The sequence below is a fragment of the Candoia aspera genome, chromosome 2 (assembly GCF_035149785.1).
Source record: "Candoia aspera isolate rCanAsp1 chromosome 2, rCanAsp1.hap2, whole genome shotgun sequence".
NCBI lineage: Eukaryota > Metazoa > Chordata > Lepidosauria > Squamata > Boidae > Candoia > Candoia aspera.
Window position 1 is genome coordinate 170,107,317 of NC_086154.1, and position 23,081 is coordinate 170,130,397.

Genomic DNA, 23,081 nt, shown 5'->3' on the forward strand with positions numbered 1-23,081 from the left:
ATGGATGGATAGATAGATAGATAGATAAGAAATGGAACCCTTAAAGCAGAGATTGGAGGTAATCACAATGGGCACTTGGCTTGTGCAGATGGTATGATTTCCAGAGTTTCTATGTGTTAGTTACGTTGAATCTCCTGCAACTCACTCAGGGGTGGGGGTAGTCAAGAATCATTAAGTCTTTTTTATCTTTTTCATTTTGTGTCAGCTACAAACTGTGCCACCTGCATTGCTCTCAGTCATCACAGATTAACTTTTGAAACAGAAAGAAAATGGTTTTAGTCAAGCCAAGCAAGCTACTCCCTTCCCAAACTTTTCTAGGGAAAACAAACTGTTGGCTCATTCATAGAAACATTCAGAGACAAGAATGTTAATTACGTATGGGAATAACACTGGGTAACAAGACAACTAGAAAATAACACCTAGAGAACATAACACTTCAATAGTAACCTTTATTTGAAGAACACGGCCCTTGTAAACTATTGTCATTACAGTACCTCTCTTATTACCTCACTATACTTACCTCATCAACTTGCATATGCTGCTACCCATAGTCCTCGATCAGCGACCATTCAAAGTTACGATGGTGCTGAATGAGGGGATTTATAACCATTCCTCATAGTTGCAGCTGTCGCAATGTCCCCATGGTAACATGATTATGATTTGGGTGCTTGGCAACCAGCTTGCAATTACAATGGTCGCAGCATCCTGCAGTCACGTGATTGCCATTTGTGACCTTCACCACCGGCTTCCGACTAGCAAAGTTAATGGGGAAGCTGGCAGGAGGTCACAAATGGTCATCACATGACTGTAGGGCACTGCAACCATGTGGGATCCACCTAACAATGACAGCTGGAACTGCCACAACTGCTGTCGTGAGTCGGTGCAGTCACGTGATGTGCTTTATAACTGCATCCCTTAGCGATGGAATTGCTGGTCTCAATTACCATCATAATCGAGGGCTACCTGCATACCCAATTGCTTATTCTTCTGTACTAATCATATGTATATTGTAATTAGCATATGTCTATAGAGTTACAGCCCCATCCATCTTTAGGCTTGCTTCTGCTGCCTCTCGTACCATATTGCTGTAAACAATCTGTGCTTCAACACAATTGTGTGGTGGTTTCTGGTTCAAATGAATTCTCATGGAAATTTGTGTGAGAGAATTCTCTTACACTTTCAAGACTGTTCTTAGTTTGTTTAAAGTAAATCTGTTGCAAACAAATTGGATTCTTGTGGGTTTTCTTGGGGTTAGCTGTCTGCCCACTGGACAGGGACAGCTAAGCTGGGGCAGAACATACATCAGTTAATCTCCCTTGATGAGGCCTCCATGCCTCCTCAAAGTGTTGGGGTAGAGCTAATCTGCAATAAGCCATGCACGGCAGCAAGTTTTGATGAGCCAAATGTTGCAGCAGACAGCTCTTCACTTAGAAGTGTGGTTTGCTTGAACTTTCACTGAAGCAAAATGCCCTTATGAAGATCTGTGTTCATCTGCTTCCATTCACTGGAAAATATCTAAAGTTTTACATTATTCTCTTTAGTAAGTTGAAGTGAAAAGTTTACTTCCTTTTTAGTGTAAAATTATCTCTACTTTATCCTCAAATTTTCTCTATTTTTTATTTATTGATAGTGATTCTATTAATAAAAATAGAATAATAAACCATTCCATTTCTGTACTGGACGATATTTCTGTGGCCTCCAACTTTCCCTTTTTAGGGAAGGTTGTTGAGAAGGTGGTTGGTTCACAGTTCCAGAGTGTCCTGGAGGAAAAACAGATTATCTGGACCCCTTTCAGTCAGGTTTTAGAGCAGGATACAATACTGAAGTAGCATTGATTGCATTTGCAGACCAGGATGGGGTTAGTGCATCCACCCAAGCCCTCCTTGATCTCTCAGTGGCTTTCAGTACCATTAATCATGGTATTCCCCTGGACCAGCTTTAAAGTTCAGAAGTGGGAGAGATAGTGTTGCAATGGTTCTCCTTCTTCCTCCAGTCAGTGTCGGTAAAGTGGGGAGAGATCTAGCTGTACTGTATCTTTACTCCTATTTAACACTATAGGAAACTGTAGGTGAGGTCATCCATCAGTGCAGGGTTATATATCATCAAAATGCTGATGATACCCAGTTATACATCTCTACTCTAGGCCAACCAAATGATGCTATCAAGGATCTTTTCCAGAGTCAGTGTAGAGAAAAGTAGAGATAATTTTGATGAAAGAATGCAGGATCTGTTAAGGGGGAGAAATAACAACTTAGTCCTAGGAAAGAGAAAATGTGTGAGAGAAACTCAAAATAATCCCACTTGATTCTGTTTAGTATAAGAGGGGGCAAAGGAAAATTGGCAGGTTTCAAGATAGTTGTAGATACAACAAAGTAGCATTCCCATAATCTTTGAGGTGTCTGTTTTCTGACTTGGACTCCCTCAAAGGGCAGATAGTTTGCAAGCTATGGGGGCCTCGATGGAGAAGAACAGGCTTTGACCCAACCCAAGCAAGACCAAGTGGCTATGGGTTTTGGGGCTCCCAGTTTGGAAGACTTTTCACCTTTAGTTCTAGATGGGGTTGCACTCCCCCATACAGAACTGGTGCACATTTTGGGGTCCTCTTGGACTCTCAGCTACTGCAGAAAAAGCAGGTGGCATCTATAGCCAGGACAGCCTTTGCACAACTCAGTCTCCTGCACCAATTGTGCCCTTTCCTGAATTGGAAAGCCCTGCTTACGGTCACTCATGCCTTGCTCCCCTCCTGTTTGGACTACTTGAATGCATTCTACATGGGGCTGCTCTTGAAAACCACCTGGAAGCTGCAATTGGTCCAGAATGCAGGGGTGTGAGTAGTTATGCATGCACCTTGGTACATCTATGAAATACCACTGCTTCACAACTTGTACTGGCTCCCTACAGGCTTTCAGGTACGCTTAAGATGTTGTACTAAAACTTTTATGGTAGATGGCTGGGTTATTTGTGGGATTGCCTATCTCCAATTATCTCTGCTTATCCCATGTGATCCAGCAGATTGGGCATGCTACAGGTCCCTTCTACAAAACAGTGTCACGTGATAGGACCCAGGAAGCATGCTTTCTGTACTGCAGCACCCTCCCTATGGAAAAACATACCCCCTAAGATTCAGGTGGCCCCAATCCTGCTGGCCTTCCGTAAGGCCCTGAAAATCTGCTTCCTTCCCCCAGGCATTAGGCCAGAGCATGGGATTAGCACATCCAAAAATGAAGATCTTGAATGAAGTATGTTGGCCTGTTATTGTATGAGGTAAATTAATTAATTAAAGCTTTTGTAAATTTATATGCAGAATAATTTTAACTATTGAGAACAGATTTTAATTGGAGAAATTTGGAAGTTAATCTCTGTTCTTATTATTGTAGTTCTTTTAGCTTTGGTACATTGTACTGTAATGAAGAATAGCAAAGACTAAAAATGGTATTTCCTCCCAAGACTGAGTATGGTGCCTTTTATAAAATAAAATATAAGTTATTGTCCACTTCCTTCAACAGCACAGAAAAGAAACCATAAGTGAAATCTTCTTGAAAATGTATCCACTTTAATGATTAATCAACTGTTTAAAGAATGGTACTCAATTAAAATTAATTAACTGATCAATACTCTTAGTCTAATGCCTATTATATTTCCGGACTATCCATTATCAATACATTTATATTTATGTTGTATCTTCTGATTATCTATTATTCCTATAGGGTTGTTTTGTTTGTTCTAAATATATTAGATTTCGAATGCATATGAAATTCCATAGAAACTGATTGAAGTCCATTTCTGGGGCCTGAGAAGAACACCAACCAGGATCTAAGAGAATAAAAAGTTGAATACCATTATTCACCATGCCACATTTTCATAGTTAAAGATATCATGTATAGACTGAGCTGAGAAAATAGTTGGGAATCAAGTTTATACAGTTGACTGGTTTATTCTGGCAGAATGGTTCAAAGGAAGTTTATTTATTCATTCATTCAATTTATATTGCCGCCCATCTCAAACTAGTGACTCTGGGCAGCTAACAACAATAAAAACAGTCATAATATAAAACAATAAAAACAGTAGCAAAAATTAAATATAAATACATCTGAGCAATCTTAAAAGCCATGGTGTTAACATAACTATGAAATGGGGCCCTTCTCACACTCTGGGCCCCAGGCCCAGGCACAAAGCCAGGTCTTCAAGGCCTTCCGGAAAGCCAACAGGGTCAGGGCCATCCTAATATCAGGAGGGAGGATGTTCCAGAGGGCAGGTTGCCACAGCAGAAAAGGCACACTTCCTGGTCCCTGCCAGCCAACATTCCTTGGCTGACGGGACCTGGAGCATGCCCATCCTGCTGGACCAGATTGGACAGGCAGGACTAACTGGGAAAAGATAGTCCCTAGGGTAACCTGGTCCCAAGCCATGAAGGGCTTTAAAGGTGACAACCAGCACCTTGAATTGCACCCGGAAGCACACTGGCAATTGATGCAGCTCCCGAAGCAGAGACGTTATGTGTGCTGAATAGCCGACACTATTTACAACCCAGGCAGCTGCATTTTGTACAACTTTTGTTGTGTAAAAGATGGAGTCTGGAAAAATAAAATATCTGGGGTTTTAGACTGCTGACCATGAAAACATGCAAGAGCCTACAAAAGGACTGTTGTATGAAAAAATATTCTCAAAGACTCTGAGAAGGGAAAGAAAAATGGGAGAGAAATGGGAAAGTCAGTGTTTACAGATTAGTTTGAGCTAATGTGAGTAGATCAATAGGTACCGCTTCGGCGGGAAGGTAACGGCGTTCCGAGTCGTCATGCTGGCCACATGACCCGGAAGTGTCTATGACAACGCCGGCTCCAAGGCTTAGAAACGGAGATGAGCACCGCCCCCTAGAGTCGGACACGACTGGACTTTACGTCAAGGGAAACCTTTACCTTTACCTTGAGCTAAGCAGACTCATTAGCTGTAGATTTCAGTTATGTAATTTTAGAATCTGGACTTAGTGAACGTTGGGAAAAACCCCTTTTAAGATGGTCACGTGATGACCTCTACAACACGTGTTAAGTCTGTCCTGTTGGAGGAAGGAGCCAATTGTATTCAGGCCTGGACACTTCTCAAAGTCCAGCTGTGATGGAACCATGAGCTATGTAGATGCTAAGCAGATAACTGTGGACAACAAAGACTGATTAACATTCTCAACTAAGTTTAATTAACCACTGCAATTCTTCATATACTTTCTCTGAAAATTTTTGTGACTTTTAACAAGGTGTAATTCTGAGCAAAGGAAACGTTCTCTAGAAAAGTCTCCCAATGAACAATGGGACTTGCACAAAAGCAGTTGTATTTTTTGTTGCTTTCTACAGTATTAATTAGCAAGGGTAACACACGGCAATAGGCAATGCTTCGATATCAGTGTTGGGGAAAAACGGGGGGGAGGGACTGAGACTTGAGGTGACAGTGCAGTAAGGCCATAGGTTTTTTTGTTAGTTAAGGTTATTGGAAGGTGATGAGGATGGTGCTGATAATGACAATTGAAAGAATTTATACCACGCCTTGCCTTTTGGCATGCTCTCAAGGTGGCTCACAAAGAATTACCATTACAGTAGAAATACTTTTTAAAATATCAAACCAAAATATAAGAGTAGCACAAAAGCATTCAGTGGAAATAAATAACATGTCCAAAACAAAACGTTGTCTTTTTGTATCTTAGCAATCAATGTTATTTCCAGAATTGTAGAGACAGATGATTTCCCAACTGCTGCAAGTGTACCAGAGTGTTTTTTTTTTTTTTCATTTCTTGTACTTTACCAATAAAGATTTTCAGGCTTAAGTAGCATGACAGGAGGCCTTGATAAACCCCTTCGCCTTATAAATCCATTTCTTCCTACTAATGAAGATCAAACTAGATGTGCCACAGAAAATAATTTTCAGTCTCACACATCTCCTGTAATAAACATTTCAGGGGAGAACTGGTGGATAAGCCAGGAAATGCTTCACTCTTTCTCAAGTGATGATTGGTTATAAATCCCCACCTGAAAGTTCTTTATTTTTCTTTGAAATGGGGGTTCCAAAGTTAGAAGTGACTCTGGATCCAAGGGAGAAAAACTGCTGTGGGGGATCCTGGAGGGACAAAATGACAAGTGGAGACAGAGTTGTGGTTATCAAGTCCCTTGCTTGTTCTGATCCCTCCCTGTAAGGGGCCCCTTGATCTCACATTCCTACTATCTTGGCAAAATGAGAGGCAGGAAAAAAGGAGGTTTGAATGGTTGCGCTTGTCACATCCAGCCGTAATACGCTTCACTTGGTTTTAGCTTAGCGTGTTGTGAAAGCTCAGCCCCTGCAATTTGCAAGCCATAGTTTATAATAGTTTGATTTGTGAATTCAATAAATTGGCCCTTATTTAACCAACAGCATGGCTTAGCATAATGTGTAAAAGCAGTGCATGTCTAACTTGGCCTTGATAGCCAAAGATAATATATCCAATTGGAACTGACAGCCCTGGTTTACAGGTACATGAATTCCTTAGCATTAAGCAAGCTATTGGTCCTGTATGGGCTTCTTCGTGGAGAGAAATTATACATCAGCAATGGCCTTCCCAGGATATGGAAGCTCAGTCACTAGGAAGCCAAAGCAATGGACTCACCAGTTGTTCATAAATGGCCCTGGGGTACGTTGAGCAATGCAGGCTCCCTCCAGATGAATCATGTTTGAAGGAACAGCCTAGTTCTTGTTGATTTTTAAAGCTACGGCTTTGGAAGTATTCTATATTTCCAAATTTGATTAAAAGAAAAATATGAAAAATTGCCTTTGCAAATTCTTGTGGACAGTTCATACTGAGCTGATTAAACTAATAAACTGGTTAAAAGCCAAAAAGAGAGAGAGAAAAGATTGCCATTTGGTTATAGCTCCTAACGTACACACACACACGCATGGTTAATGAATCAATACCCTTTCACTAAATGTCCACTATAAGAAACAAACAAGCAAACTTTAATGTAAGAATACCTTACTTCTTCCAGTAATAAGCATTTTTGCAGCAGATCTGGTTAATTTCAAAGGCTGTCTTAGGCTAGTCAAACATTTCAATTTTAAGTTTCTAAGCAAAATCATCTGTTTGTTTTTTAAGACACCTTTTCTGATTGACTTTGACAGTGGAACAGGGCACTGCTGCACTAATTAAACATCTGGGATTATCAACTGAAAATTAATCTTCAGGCTCATACTCTGCACGTCTGCCCTCAAGAGACACGCTAAATGAATAAATAAATAAATAACCCCGCGTTAGCCATTCCTTGCCTTCTGACAGTTTTAACTATGTCTGAATACTAACCAACTAAAGTAGCCCCATTTCTCTGGAAATAAATGGATTTTTTTTAAAAGTTCTGCAGTTTGGTTCCAAAGTTCCTGTTCCAACACAGTAAGCGATAACCTTAAATGTATAGCAGTTGTTTACAAAACTGTAATTTTAGATTATTTTGTGTTCCTAATGTCCTGTAAAGTCAGCCTGATGATGGCTGGATTTGTACCAATGCACCAGTCCATAAACTAGCCAACCACATTTGTGTGATGTGAATTCACTCTATGTGGTTAATGCATGAGTCAGTATGCTGACTGAAGCCATAAAACAGGGGATTTTGAGTAACCAATGATTAATCACAATTAAATGTGTCATGTGAACATAGCCTAAGATTTTTTAAAAAATAATTGAAGTCCTTCATTGATTTCAGTACTGTTTACAGGTAAACATGGGTAGGATTACAACTCTACTCAGAAAGTAATCATACTGTATACAGAAAAATTTCCATCCCTACTACACCCAGTAATCTGGGAGATCCAAGGGCTGGTTTTGGAGTATAATGAATAAATCTGAATTGTCGGTGAACTTTATGGTTGAAGATGGCTTGGAACTTCGGACAAGCAGATACTTTTTAACTGTGTTGATATACAGCCTGATCCCATCTCTGTGCACCTCCAATCCTCACTAAGATTTGCTGACACACACATGGCTGCAGTCCTACTTACCGAGAAATCCTAATTCGTGTCTATGCATTTCTGAGCATGTGTCGCACAGCAAGCTCCACATGGCCAGGCTCCCAGACAGTGGGCACACGATTAACTCGTGTGCATGTGTGTGCTAACACTCTTCAAGACGGGAGAAAATCCTTAGTATGCATTCACCAACCCCGCCCCCCCCCTTCAGCGCTTGTTGACGGCGACAGCTTCCTGCGAGTCTGTAGCGTGCTTGCCAGATGTTCCTCGCCTTTTTTTTGAAGGCTTGTACCAACCCTGACAGCTCGTTCTGTATACTTTATCCTCTCTCCCCGCCCCCGCGCCTTTTTCTTCCAGAACACAAAGCCTCACCAGGATCGCTTAAACTTTTTCTTTTTTTAAACCGGACTGTCTGAAAAGGCCCGGCGCATGTATGCTGATGACCCATCTAAGTTGAATGCCCAGGCGCCCGTAACATCGTGGGTCGAGGGGTCCGAAGGCTGCTTGAAAAGCAGAAGAACTTGCATTCGAGCAGCGCTGATGCTGTTGGCATTGTCCGCCTAAGTTTAGACAAGATCACAACACCAGCCGAGGCAAGCTGTGGCCACAAAGCCTGCTGTCAACAAAGCGCTGCTGCGTTGGTTGGAAAATAATTGATTCCTCCCTCTCTTCCTCCGGCTCTTGCACCCCCTCCCTCCGTCAGGCCCCAGCTTTGTCCGGCGGCTCTTCTGTCCCGCTCCCCGCCCCCCGTCGCCGCATCCTAAGCGCCTGATGGACGGAACGATCCAGACCCGGAGCCCAGCGATCAGCCTCGTGCAATCGCCCGGCTGCCCAATCGATCGCTCCCCCACATTCCCTCCACGCCGCTCGCGGCCGGGGAGGGCAAGGGAGGGAGGAGGGTTCCAGCCAAAGGCGATGAAGTCGAGAAGGGGGAATGCATTATTTTAAAAATAATAAATCATACCTATTTTTTTTTCTCTAGGTAGACAAAAGAAAAAAAAAGTTTGGTTTGCTAAATTGCGGGATTCCCAGAAAGCAAGCTCTAGAGGGGACTTTCCTGGGATTCACTGCTGCATCACAGAATGAGGAGGGATCGCTGATCAGGATGAAAAAGATACTTTTTCATTATTTTTGGTTCCCCCCCCCAACAAGTCCCAGAATTTCCGGGAACAAAGAAGGGGAGACGCGGGGGAGGGGGGGAAAAGAGTGAGGATGATTCCGGGTTTGGCTGCTCAGGTCTGCCTCTAAGGCAGAGCTTTCCAGTGTTGATCTCCGCACATTTCACCCCGCGGTCGCTGTAGCCAGACGAGGTTTCCTGTCTCTGTGGAAACTCTTCGCATCCCGGGTCAGAATTCCTCCGGAAAAGCATTCATTCCCCTAGCAACTTCCTACGAACTAATTCACAAATATATCGGCGTAGAAATGACCAGATTCCCGGATGCATATAAAACACGTGCGTCCATCCTTCATATGAATGTTCACCCCTTCTTTTATTATGCATGGATGGATGTACGCACGTGACGAAGTAGAGCGTGATTCACGAAACTAATTTACGCGACAGGAGCCTTAGTCTTTCTAGGGCCAGAAGAAATGCTTTGTAAAAGCATTTAAAATTAGGACTTACAATTCCGATTAGATTACTCTTACAGGTGAACAAGGAAAGAAGAGTTTGTCTTTGAACCCAGGCAATCTTTCTTCCTCCCTCCGAACTCGAGGTTGAGCGGAGGTGGGGAGGGAAGAACTATCGCTTTAGAGTACTTTTAACCAAACCTCGGAGTTTTACAATCCTCAGTAACTGGAGCCAGCACAATCTCGGCTCCCTTTACATAACCAGCGTGGATAATAATCCCCACGCCTACTCTCAGAAAGAGTGATGAAACATCCGCTTTTACAGGTACCCTGATGAATACCGTCGGGATGATTAAAAGGTCGCTAATTACGGGCGAACACTGACTCACGTCAGGACAGGTGATGCTGAAGGTGCGCCTTTAGTGGCCGTTGGCAGAGTTGCAGCTCTGAAAATGATCGCCCACCCCGTGTCCAGTAAAAAGCCATCCCAAGAGCATTTAGAAGTAGGAAAGGATCGGTGCCGGACTAGCTTTAGGGATACAGTTCAGGGGGGCGATTAAATAACCAACCGAGGCGCCGCCGCGTTTGTTTGGAATACAACGAGCGTACGAAGGAAGAACGCCCGGAATGCGGACGACGAGTCCGCCACGGTCTCTGCATGAGTGTCTGTTCTAGGGAGGCTCGCATTTACCTTCCCCTTTTCCGCTTCTTTGGATTGAGCTGCCAGGGAGCTTTAAGACTGGCGGCTTGTGCTCCCCCTGCCTTGTGTAATTTATGCTGCGCTTCTCAGGCCGCTTGCGTAGCTCAGCCGGAGCCCGCGGTGCGGATGGGAGGAAGGAAGCAGCAGCCAGCGAAGAGTTTTTAATTTCGAGGTTGTCAGGAGGAAGCCGTAGTAGCAGAGAGAAGAAAGTTCTTTCGCTCGGGAGAGAGGCCGGTGCCGGAATCCACGCTTGACCCTCAGCCCTGCCGTACAGAAAGGAGGGGACGGTGGCTCCCACACACGCGCACAGAGGGATACGCGCTTACCCGCACAAAGACCGACTCGGATGTTATTACTGGCGACCGGCGCACTCTACGCGCGCGTCTACCTAGACTCCTCTTCATTCCTGACTTTGCCCGGGCTCTGAATCCGAATCAGAGAGTGGATTTTACAGCGGTTCTTTGGGGCGGAGAGGGGTGTCGTTCAGACATTCACTGCGTGGATGCCCTTCGCTTTCCCTTCCCCCTCTAACACGGCGTGCTGCTGCTGCTCTGGCAGGGAGGCGGTGCGCGAGCAGCTGCTGCGTTTCCTGAGCAGACCCGCCTTTTGTTTTTGCGATTGCACCGAATTAAGCCTCCCCGCCCCCCCGTTACCCCCTCCCGCGGGCCAGACAGGAAGGGGCAAATCAGAGGCAACTGCCCGTGCGGGTAAGCGGTTGTCGCCTTCTTTCCACCCTTCCTTTCACCCACCCCCGGTGTACTTTGCTCTGCTGCTGCTCCTCCTCCTCCTAAGGAAGTTTCCTCCCCTCTCTTCTTCTACCACCCGCGCCGCACTTCCCCTATTTCGCAGGCTGCCCGCCCCAACTCCTCGGGGAGGAAGGGCTGTTTCCATCACCCCCTTATCTCGAGCGGGGCTGGGCTGGGCACAGACCACCCCCGGCCCCTGAGCGAGGCCGAATGCCGGTGGCCGCAAATTCGCCACCCCGCGCGGTGCAGCAGCCCGACTCCCGCCCCTTCCCTGCCTCCGCCCGCCTCCGGGACCGGGACCCCGCCAAGCCCCACCACCACCCAGGGGCCGGCGGCGCCGACGAGCGCCAGGAGCCCCAGCGCCACGGCCAGGCCGGCGGGGAAGCGGCGGGGCGGACGGGCGGTAGTGGTGGCGGCAGAGCGGCGGCTCCTTCCGGCGCCCCTTCGCCACCCCCTTTGCTCGCCTTCTTGCCGCCCTCGCCGCCGCTACGTCCCGCCGCGGGCCCTTCGCCGCCGCTGGAGCCCCCCCGGACTCGCTCCCGTTCTCGCTCCGGATTCTTCAGCCTGCTCGCCATGAACGGCGGCACCGCCGCTACAGCCGCCGCCGCCACGCACTTCCAGCCGCCGCCGCCGCCGCCTGCCCCACCGCATCTCCTTGGGCCGAGCCTGCCCGAGTTAGGCGCCCGCAGCCAAGGCAGGGGCAGCCCCGCCGGACACGGGCACCCTCGAGCTCCGCCGGGCGCCCGGGCGCCCGCACCAGGTAATGGGGCCCAGGCGGGAGGGAGAGGCGATGGGAGCAGGGAGCTGGGCGGGCTGCGAGCCGGGGAGTTGTCTGGGCTCTGGGCGGCGGAGGGGAGGGCACCACGCGAACGAGCAAGGTCTTGGGAAGTCGCGATTGAAGGGGAGCAGCAGCGCGAGGAGAGAGCGGTGGCCAAGCCGGGCTGCTCCGGGCAGGCTTTGCGGGAATGGGAGGTGACAGGATGTCCGCGGAGTGACTAATAAAAGAGGGCTGAGGTGAATTATAAATGGATGCAAAAGTGGGGCGGGGGGGAGAGAATTTGGGAAGGTCTTGGCAGCCTTCCGCTTAATCGTGTTTACTTGGAAGTGAAGTCCCACTGAGTTCAATGGGACGTAACTTCCTACTGAGGCGTGTTTAGGCTTTTCGCTTGTTATTTTTTTACGCGTGCTTAGAATTGCACGGCTGGGTTCGGGTTGGTATCCTGAGAATCTCCAGATCGCTCAAACACCCTCCAGTCCTTCTCCAGTCTTCACGGTAATTTTCAGAAGTCGGATCTTCGCCATAGCGAAGCGTCATAATAAGCATTATAACCAGAGACTGGGGAAAGGAAAGGTTAGGGAAGATGCGTACATGAGGCAAGAGGGGAAGGTACTGCTTAGTTTAAGGCTAAGGAGGAAAAAATGGTTAAAAGAAGTTCGATTTCCCAGTAGTGCTTTGCTGTAGTGAGTTCAAATATGCCTGGGTTCAGGGTTTGTTTATAAGCAAACTGTGTAGAGGGACAGAGAGATATACTTCCTACTTTCTTTTTAGTACTTTTTTCCTGTCATATTGTGCTTCGGAATAGCAGCAGTATACAGTATGTGCTCTCTCACGCTGCTCGGAAAGGGACTTCTGATTCTTTAGTATTGAATCTGTGTGCTAGTAAGTCTACATGGACAATTAAGATAATTTTGTCTGCTGGAATTAGTTGGGAGGTTGCATCCCTGGGATGAAATGGTTGTAGCAGTGTGCACGTGAGAATGAAACAAGAGGGTCCATACTTGGGATTTGGAAGAAAATAGCGAGCAGCCGGAAGGAGTTTGATAGGATAGAGTTAACACGGCCAAGTTTGACAGGATTGCAGCTAAACTTTTTCACTGTGCAGAAATAGCAAGGTCAGGATCAGTGTGGGGTTAGACCTAAGCAAGTCATGGGAGAGTAGTTTATGTGTAGTACCTGAAATTTTGAAAGGCCTGTCAAAGAAAACAGTGGAGCTTGTTGGTTATATACGTTTTATGGTCAAACAGTACCTACTGCAAGCAAAGTTTTTGTTTCGAGACAGTGTGTGGATTTTCCTTCTGCTATAAGTAGAAATATACTATGGGCAGAGAGATGTATAGTTGTGGTAGATCATACATTTTTATTGTCTTTTTGTGCTCTTCTAATAAAACTTTGTGTTCTCCGAAGTAAAGTTCCATTCATTTCCGCAAGAGCATAAACTCAGATAAGTATGCCTAGGATTAGAGTGTATTATCTCGTTGTTGCTATTATTCCTCCAAATAGCTTATTTATATTGGTTATATTTTTTATATGAACGTTGTAGACCTGGGCCTTTTTAAACAGCCATAGGGCTTTGCGAATAATAATAAATACAGCAATGTAACATTTGTGGAATGTCCATGACTAATAAAGTTTTAAGGTAACAATACAGTTTTGTACAAACCAGAATTAATAATTGCTATAAATAAATTAAAAATGCCACAACTGTAATTCTTCCTGGCAGTCACACCCTCTGCCCTGGAAGATCTTACTCCTGATTCCAGATGTGTGTGGGCTGGTTGTAGTTACTCAGTAGTGAGGGAAATACACATTGCAAGTTATGAAACCGAACATTCCTTTATTATGTGACCCTTTAGAGACTTCTTAGAATCAGCTTTCATTTGCCTTTATTGGTTACCCAAAGTAGAATTTGTGATAGGTTTGTATTTTGTTGTCTAAAACAACTGAGTGTACAGAAAGTTTTTCTGTGTTTAATAAAGAATACAAGTGCCAGCACTTTTTTCTATTTTGGAAGAAAAACACACACAATTTTAGATATCACTTGTTTTAAAAATACAAGCTTGTTAATTCTAAGGAATGTCAGTTTTTCTTAAACACAGCAACCTGTGAACAACTGGTACAGTCATTTGGCTGGAAGAAACATGGAAGATAAGTTACCTTTTCTAGAATCTTACAGATTTAGCACATATCACCAGAGTAAGTTTGTCTCCCGAACTGAACACAGTACATGTGGAATACATCTGTCGTTCCTTCAGTGGAGCAAGCGAACCATTTTTTTCTGTATGTTGGAGATGAATTTTACATAGCCAGATATTGCCACTCTTCCAGAAATACTTTTTCTGTTGTAAGCGAATATTTACAGCAGGGGAATCTTTGGGGACAGTGAGTACATTAATAATTTCAAGAGAATCTTGTGGATGTTCTCACTGAATGGCTGTCCTGGTGATCCTGCCTGTTCACAGGCTGCTGCCAGGCAGGTGCAGATGCACTTCCCTCTCCCTCCTCATGCTCTTTCAGTATAGTATGCACAGTTCTAAACAAAGCAATCCACTGCTCATATTTTTTAAGAGCGCTTGTTTAGCCTTTGTGGAGCCCAGAGGCATTTTTGACTTTAAAAACTGTTGCTTTACTTTGCAATGTGCCAACTTCTCATTTCTTCCTTTTTAAATTAATTTAAAAAAAAGTCAGGTGGGACAGGAAGCCTGACAGGTGTCAAGGAAAGTGTCTGCAGGCACGCTGGAGTCCATGCATATTTCAGTGGTCTACTCCTGCTTTGCAGTATTATCTGCTGCAAAAATGCAACTATTTGTGTTCAGTTTTTAATCAGGTGAAATACTAAGATTTACACAACTGTTACTGTTAAGGTTCTGCATTCCACATTTTAGTAGGTAGTTCAGAATATTCCCTTTTATTTATACTTACAAAATCTTTAAATGAAATGATCTGGCACAAATAGCAATAACAATTTAGAATGCATATAAAGCATGTAGTTGGAATGTAGTTTCTAAATTTATATTTAGGTGCAGTTATTAGAATAATATATAGAACTGACTAAAAAGAGGAGTTTATTTGATATATATATATAGATAGATAGATATATACTTGCTATATTATATATATATTGGATTTTAATACTTTCTGTTTTAAATTCAGTTAATTCTTTATGATGATGTTGGACTTCAGCCTTGAATTCAGACAGGCATAACCAGTATGCCATACTGGGTATGACCAGTAAATACCACTAAAATAGATGGTCTTACTTCCAATTTAGTATGTACAACCACCATAGTAGGATCAGTGCTGTGAATCTCTGTGACAATACTATAACTAACTACATTTTTTAAACCTCAGAAATAAATTGAATATACTTACAATTAAAAGTTACAGGGAGAGTTTAGTTGTGGATTCTTTGTGTCCATGCCTTGCATTTTTCAAACTCTTTTTTTTCTATTACTCATTTATATTGTTGCTTCACTGGGAAAGTAAATCAATTGGAGGACGAAACAGCTTGACTGGCCTTGGTATATTATTGATACAACCCACCCTTTCCTCGCTGGCATGCACCGAGGTCTGTGGAGAGAGGAGGTGAGGAACCCTTCATTTCCTACTGGGCTTTGGAGGTTTTGAAAGTAGAGAGCATCTGTAGTTTCTGGATGTCCTGAAGAACTTGTGGGAGAGGTACAGTTTGGCAGCCATGTCCATCACATGGTGAGAGCACTATTACGATACACCAAAATCATAGCAGGAGTGTTTCTGTATGTGTCACAATTTTATAAAAGAGGGTGTTTGTGTAGTCAGTTTTTCATGCAGCTGGAATTCCCCCTTCTGTTTAACTATCAACAGATCAATATTTTACCAAACTATTTTTGTCCTGGAGGATAGGCAGACTTGAACTCTTTTTCCAAATCTTTTGCACACTCTGTTTTAAGCAGTCCAGAAAACAGAGTTGTGAGCTATTGCTGGTCACATCCAATCTGTATAGCAGCTATAAGCAGAAATGCAAGCCAGATCGAACTCATCTACACACAGAGTAGGAGAAAAATGCAGGCTTGGGGTGTGATTTTAAAAATGATTTTTAAAAAAACATTTCAGTTTTCAGTCAGTTCAAAACTGAAGTTTTGGGATGTCTGAGCAACAAAAATAAGTCTTGTGTCACCTTCAATTCAACTATCACATTCATTAAATCCTACAGTTCAGCTATCACATTCATCTAAGGAGAATCTAGTACACATAAGTATAGTCATAAGAAAGCATCTTAAAGATAGCACAGTATTTCTTAAACAACTGTTTTATAATGAAATTTAACGTAACAGAGGGTTTTTTTAATTGAATTTAAACCTGCTTTTATAAAGAGAAGAACCAGAGGAAAAACTTAGCTTATGACTCATATTATAACAGTCACAAAGTGTGATTGTTCTAGACCTAGTGTGTGACAAATGATCACAATAGATGTATCTTGGATCACCCATTATCTCTGCTTGGCTGGCCTCTATAAATTGCTGGCTTCTTGAAAATTCTCTTACACATTCTTTAATTCCACAGGATGCCCAGTTCTAAACATTACTCACCAAATAAAGTGGTTGTTCTGATTTTAAGGAAAAAAGCTGTTTCACTAATTGCTGGCCTTTTTTAAAGTGGGAAAACTAAGTGACTTTGCTGTATGTTCCCTGCATCTGGCAGCAGATACATCATTTCTCTGTTGCTTTTTCTTCCTGCTCCCTGTACCATCTTAGCTAATATAATTCCTTACCGATCAAGTAGGCTGCATAATCTGCTTTAATCAGTTTAATAACCTGTTAGTCTATAGTCTGAATTACAGTATGGCAGAATCCCAGAGGAGAAAATACATTTGAAACAATAAAAATTATAACTCTTGTTGCTCAGCATTGACTCAGAGGGTTGTCTTAGCTTGGAGGCTTAATATTGATGTTGCATGTAGTTTCTGGACTGAACTTGCCTTCTGAAGCCACAGTATTCCCTCACTGAACACAGTACAAAAGGGAACATCAACAGGATGTTGGTTCCAGCTTTTTAAGTTTGGGGCAAACTGATTGTAGTATTTGGCATAGTAGCTCCTTCTAAAGAGATGAAAGATTCGTGGGACAAAAGAAGATTGTTTTGTAATAAGCACATCTTAATACTTGAGTCCTTACCCTACCTTCTCTATAGCTTTATAAGCAATTTCCATGAGATGATAAAAAGCTGGAAGTTCCTTAAGATAAATTCCATATATCATTTCAGAAGAAAAAATGCTGAAAGTGTGTACAAGGAATTTTAAAGTTTGTTGGCCTTTTTTTTTTATGGGAGAATCCTCTTTTCAATTATTTTGTGAACAATTGTGTTTGTTTTGACTATTATACATATGGGTGCAGATTTTAAAACTCTATCTTCTTGTAGAGCCAAGTGGTTGACTTCTGGAAGGTCAATCACTATGGCTTTAAGAGCCACAGATTGTCTATTTAATCTGTGTTACTTGGAGAGGAAGCTTTGTCTTTAGAATAAGGGGTTAGAAGTGTAATTAAGAGTATGTGGATTTTTATTATTCTTTCCATCTATTCAAAACAGTCAGGTTATTTGAACTTGAATATTTAAAAAAAAACCCAGAAAAATAAGGCCATGTATATTTGCTGAGCTCCATCCATTTTCTCATTTCAGTGACCTTGGAAAAATTAAATTTGAGTGTCCCAAGGGAATGTATTAGCTAATTCGTTTTTGTCTTTAAAACACAATCTAAGATCATCTCATGATAAGATGTGAGAATCACACCGAATACATTAGCAGCTGTGTGGGTAGCAAGTAGTACCAAAATGACAAGGAAAAAAAATCAGTTCATATTTAGTCCTGAATACATCTTCAGTGTGCTTGACCAAATAATGTCATATATGGTAACTCTGTATGTCAGTATTCTTTATAGAACTGATGTATGAGTAATGTAACTAGTTTTGAAGCACTTTAACTGGATGAATTCAAGGTTAGAAAAGCATATGCTGTATATACGAAGCTGTTTCATCAGTTTTATTTTAAGAGCATCCTCCTCCTATGAACTGTGTATACAATCTCAAATATATATAGGTAGAACTGCAGTTTTAGTGGAATAGTCAAGGGATGAAGGTGATTTTTTTTCTTAACAACCCATTCCTCTTTCATATTACAAGATTTGAAGAGGCCCACTGATGCAAAACACATAGGAAAAAGGGTCTGGTATATCTGTCTGATGTAAAAGATACTGGGTGAAAAAGTCAGGGTAGGTTTATATAATAGATGATGTACAGCTCAGTCACAGTTAAACAGCCTTGTATTCTGATTTGTTATATGGACTGCATTCCTCATCTTTAGGCAGATGGAAAGGAAAAAATGATTTAAAAAGCTCACGTGTGTCGTCATACATAGTTCATACATTTGGCTAGCAAGGAGGAACTAGCTATGCAAACATAAGCTAGAGATAAGGCTATCACGATAAGGGAGAGAATAATTATATTAGATTAGTAATTAAAATGTAGATCATCAGTTACAAATACATTTATAAATAGCTATTTTCATAGTTCTGTTAGAGAGTTCTATATGTTCTAAATTAGTTTTTGGACTGACAAACATTAAAAACATATATAGAGATACTTTAAAGCAATGGGCTGACCTAGATTTAGCCATCCATTAGAATAGTACATTTACAGGTACACTGATAATGGTTTGAGTGTTAGACCAGTGCCTGGTAGATACTGTACTGAGGTCTGCCCTCAGTGATGAAACTTCACTGGATGATTTTGGACCAGCCGCTTGCTTGCTTGCTTGCTTGCTTGCTTGCTTGCTTGCTTGCTTGCTTGCTTGCTTTCTTTCTTTCTTTCTTTCTTTCTTTCTTTCTTTCTTTCTTTCTTTCTTTCTTTCATTCATTCATTCATTCATTGTCTTGTTTAGGTCACGGCATTGTCGGGGAGATATAGTGGTGGAGGGACTACTGTGCAATCTTCCTGAGTTCAGGAGGAAAGGCAGAATATAAATCCCTTTAACAATGTTGGTCATCATAAACTTGTCCTGTTGATTTTAACATGGCCATTTTAAGTATGACTAATACTCTTTACCTAAGTTCTGTACCCGGAAAACTGGTTCTGTGCTTTATGGCAATAGTATTCCTATAACTAAGTTTCCCACTTAAGTTAATTAGTGGGGTTCTGGGCAGCATTATGATATTGTTAAATGTACAAAATTAATTTTTAGTTTATTATGACTAAATACATCGTTAAGAGAATGTCAAAGAATGGTGATTTATTTTTAATATATGACACAATCTGTGAAGAGTATCTGATTTTAATATATTAAATTGGCATAATAGGTTGCTAGTCCTCAGTGAACATGTTTAGCAGAGTTCATAGTACATAACTGAGCACAAATGGGCTGAATAAACTTGATGACTATGCCAAATAATATTTATTTTAGTGCCCCTGAATTAATCATTATATTAATTGAAACTGCATTTGACAACAGAACGAAGGTTACCAAATAACAAGATTTAACACCCAGAAGTGTATATTATATGAGTTCTCCTATTGCATGAAGGTATTCAGAGTTATTGTGTCTGGAAGAGTTGAATAAATGAAGCATATTTGAATTTGGATCTCTCGACAGCACTTAGCCTTTTTCACAGATATGTAAGAATGTTATTCAATCCATGTACCTCTGCTCTTTTTTCTTTTTTCTTTACAGAAAATAAATAAATAAAAACTTTACCATGAATATGTGGCAAAATTCATTGAGCTGTTTATATGAGACTCTTAGAAAGCCAGTTCACAAATGCATGATTATTACTCAGTGGCAGGTTCTTTGAATGAAATTTCCTTGTTCCAGAGCAGTAAATCTTTGAATATGGAATGCCGTTGGTAACTCAGGAGTAGATGTGAGAATGCATATGTTCACACCTGGATGCTAGTGTGGATTGACGCATCATCTCAACCAGCAAGGTTCTTATGGACTTGCTTATGTGGATCAGGTATACTTTTCATATTGTCAGTTCTAATACTTTGATGGAATTGGTTCGCTAATTTGCTTTGACTCACTTACTGAGTAACGAAGTGGCAAACATCCGTGTGTGAACTAGCCCATAAAATGACTGGCGTTTTCCCTGTTATTTGAAATCCTCACCTCCTTAGTTGGGGTAAATTTAAAAAAGGTTTGATGTAGTTACCGAAAGTGGTAAGATTATTAAGATTGGGCATGATACCATAATACTGTAGGCTGCAAGTTTGCAGTACTGTACTGTCTTTTAAAATATAAGCAAAACAGTTAAAGATGAAATATGGCTGAAATAATTTGTAAGTTTACTTTATGTATTGCTAATCAAGTAACAACTTTAGGTAGAGGCTTTCATTTGCAAAAGTGTGCTCTCTGAGGCTTTAGGCATTTGACAGATGTAATATAAATTGTACTGTTAAGCTATCTATGTCTATGAATAATAAAATCTGCAGACAAGAATTTCATAATTAAGGGGAAGATCTATTTCTGTATGGCATATTATTATGAAATATTATGAGAGGAAATTGTTCATTTTGGTGTTATATATTGGGATTCCTCCCTTTGAATTATCAGCTGTGCCGGATTTATCTAGCAAGGATGCTCTGAGTCTGCACTCCTATTGATTTTAAATGGGCATTTAGAATTCATTAGCTTGCTGAATCAGCCTTAGAGCAGTTGAAGTAGCAGTGCTCTTCCATGTAATTTTCTGTTGTGAAGTACAGAAGTGGACATCTGCATAGCACAGGTCCATCTGGATGTGGCGCAGCATCAGCAATGCCATACCTCGAAATGAAGCAGGAGTGATTTGGGGCTGCTAGTACCTCATGCTACAATCTTTGTAACTGAAGTGAAGCCTAACAGAATTCTTAATTCTGCCACCTTTTCAGCAACTGCTCCAATGGTATATATATATTGGAATATTCAATCATCTCTCTTAGAATGTTTTAACAGCCCTCTGTATGTATTGTTCGAAAATGTTGCATTAGCAATCCAAAACATACCTGGCCATGGAAATGTACTGAACCATTTACAGCTTACGCAGGCATTTCAGCAGCCATTTATTTGGCCCCAAATTTTTAAGAGTCACTTGATTTCAGCGAAGGAGGAAGTTGTGTTGCAGATATACTTAAGTTGGTGAGGTAGTGATACTTTTTTGTTTTGCTTTGCTATGGCTGCTAACCTTTTGTTCATATCTGTGGGACTGAGTCAGCCACTTCCCATTCATGGTGAATTAGTAGACAGCAAAAGAGCAGCTGCTGTAGCTGGGATCAGGATCCACCCTTGACTGGACATAATTTTTTGTGCTGCTGTTGCACCTGTGAATGATATGCTCTGTCACCACTTGTAATCCACTTGGACTAACATACATGGGTGGTTTTAATTGATGGTAGTTTAACTCCTTGATGAGTTAAAGATGTGTCCCATATTAAAATCCTCCTATCTTAACTTTCCATTAAAGAGGGGTAGTGCAAATGACTTTGATAATGTGAGTAGATTATTTTATGTATTTTATGTCATAGAGTTGGTTGTAAATAACAATGTATTATGTCACTTTAAGAGACTAAAAATCATTATTAAACTCTAAACTAAGAATGAATATTGAGAACTATGGTCAATGCAGTATAAATCACTGAGTAAAATTATAAACTATAATAATTCAATCCATATTAACACAAATCTGATCTGTTTTTGATATCTTGTGAATTTAAAATACAGATTATACATAGGGAAATCCAAAAATTGTTTCACCAGTATTATACAAAACGTTATAAAGGAGAAGAGATTTTCCTGGTAAAAGTAGAAGAATATTTAATGAAACAAAATTGACCAAAGATAATGGATAAACAAAAGCAGATAATGAATGAACCTTTAACAATAAGGGAAGTCTGTGAGGCTATAAAAAAAGACAAAAATAGGGAAGGCTCCTTGCCCAGATGACTGATATATTGCTTAGTATCAGTATATAAGACAGCTTCTAAATTTTCCAAAATCAACATGTGTGGCATTGTCTTTATTGTTCCTTTAATCTAGGAGTACTAGGTATTTTAAAAGTTGTCAGTCCCTTAATCTGAAGAAAGATATTGACAAAAACTAGATCATCTGTAATAATGAACAATCAATTATACAATTGCTATAGATTTTATGTTGTACAGCAAAGGTTTTATTCCCCTTATAATATCTTTAAAACTTTACTCCTGCAAACTACACATAGCGCACATACCACTCACCCTACAGCTCACATTCGCTTGAATTATATATGTATGTAAGATGTTAACAATAATTGGACTGACTTTGCATATATTAGTAAAGTATCCATTTTAAGTTATAGATACTTGGTTATTCTGTAGAAGTGTGTGGACTATCTATTTTTAAAAACAATTTTATTCATTATGTTCTTCCAGATCTCACTGAACCTTTAATTCAAACAGTTTTGATCAATCGGTGTAGTTGTTTGAAGCTGGCTGGAATAGGCTCCTATTTATTTTAGAGGATTTCTTTCTCAAATGTTTTAGCTAAAGCTCTCTTTCTATTTTGCCCGGAGAGACAAGGCCCCTGTGACTCTGGACACACAGAATCAACAGAGCATGTGCTTCTTCAGTGCCTGTTCTACAGAGACTTTCCTCCTAGCCTCATCTCACCACTACTGCATAAATACGCAGGGCGCACAGGACAATTGTACACCTCCCTGCTGCCTTCAGATACCAACCCTGCTACAGCATTCAACGTTGCCAGGTCCTGCGCAGCAGCCCTTAAAATCCGTCAGATGATGACCTGTGCCATAACCTAGACTTAATGAGCATCTAGTTCGCCATACTAGAGTGCTCTGTAATTTGATCGATACAGTCTTCCACATACTACCCTTTAGGCTTCCCTACACCCATCTAATGCTCCTACCCTGCCATTTAGATTCTTTGACTCTTGCTATTTATATATACATTATGTTTTAATACATATATTTTTATATCTTCTAGTTTTTCATAATTCTTTTTAAGACTGCACTGGTCTATGACCATAATAAAGATTTGGTTTGGTTTGATTTGATGATCTTCCTATTTTTTATACATAACATTTATTTTTGAGGGACGTGTGTGTGTGTGTGCGTCTGTGTTTTCAAAATAGTAGGTTCTCCTTCAAAAAAAAACCATACAAAAATATATATGCACAAACACATGGACAGATAATGGGCATCTGCCAGGGCTTGCTTCTTCTGTCAGAACAACAGTAGCGTCACGCTGCAAGTTCCTCCCCTTTAGTACATGCATGCAGTGTCATGATGCACTAACAAAAAGTCTTGCATCACAATGGTGCAATG

General features: G+C 41.4%; 1 protein-coding gene across 3 annotated transcripts in view; it reads left to right on the forward strand.

Annotated features, from left to right (window-relative positions):
- The first annotated feature begins 10,934 nt into the window (after positions 1 to 10,934).
- The window catches only part of RNF38 (ring finger protein 38), an 89,955-nt gene continuing 77,808 nt past the window's right edge, over positions 10,935 to 23,081 (forward strand). For 2 of the 3 annotated variants that reach the window (XM_063294845.1, XM_063294846.1), the window contains exon 1: positions 10,935 to 11,746. In XM_063294845.1, the coding sequence (XP_063150915.1) occupies positions 11,197 to 11,746 (550 nt within the window). In that variant the 5' untranslated portion in view covers positions 10,935 to 11,196. Of the gene's footprint in view, positions 11,747 to 11,897; positions 12,001 to 23,081 lie in introns of those variants that run through there. The other variant, XM_063294848.1, reaches the window with a different exon arrangement.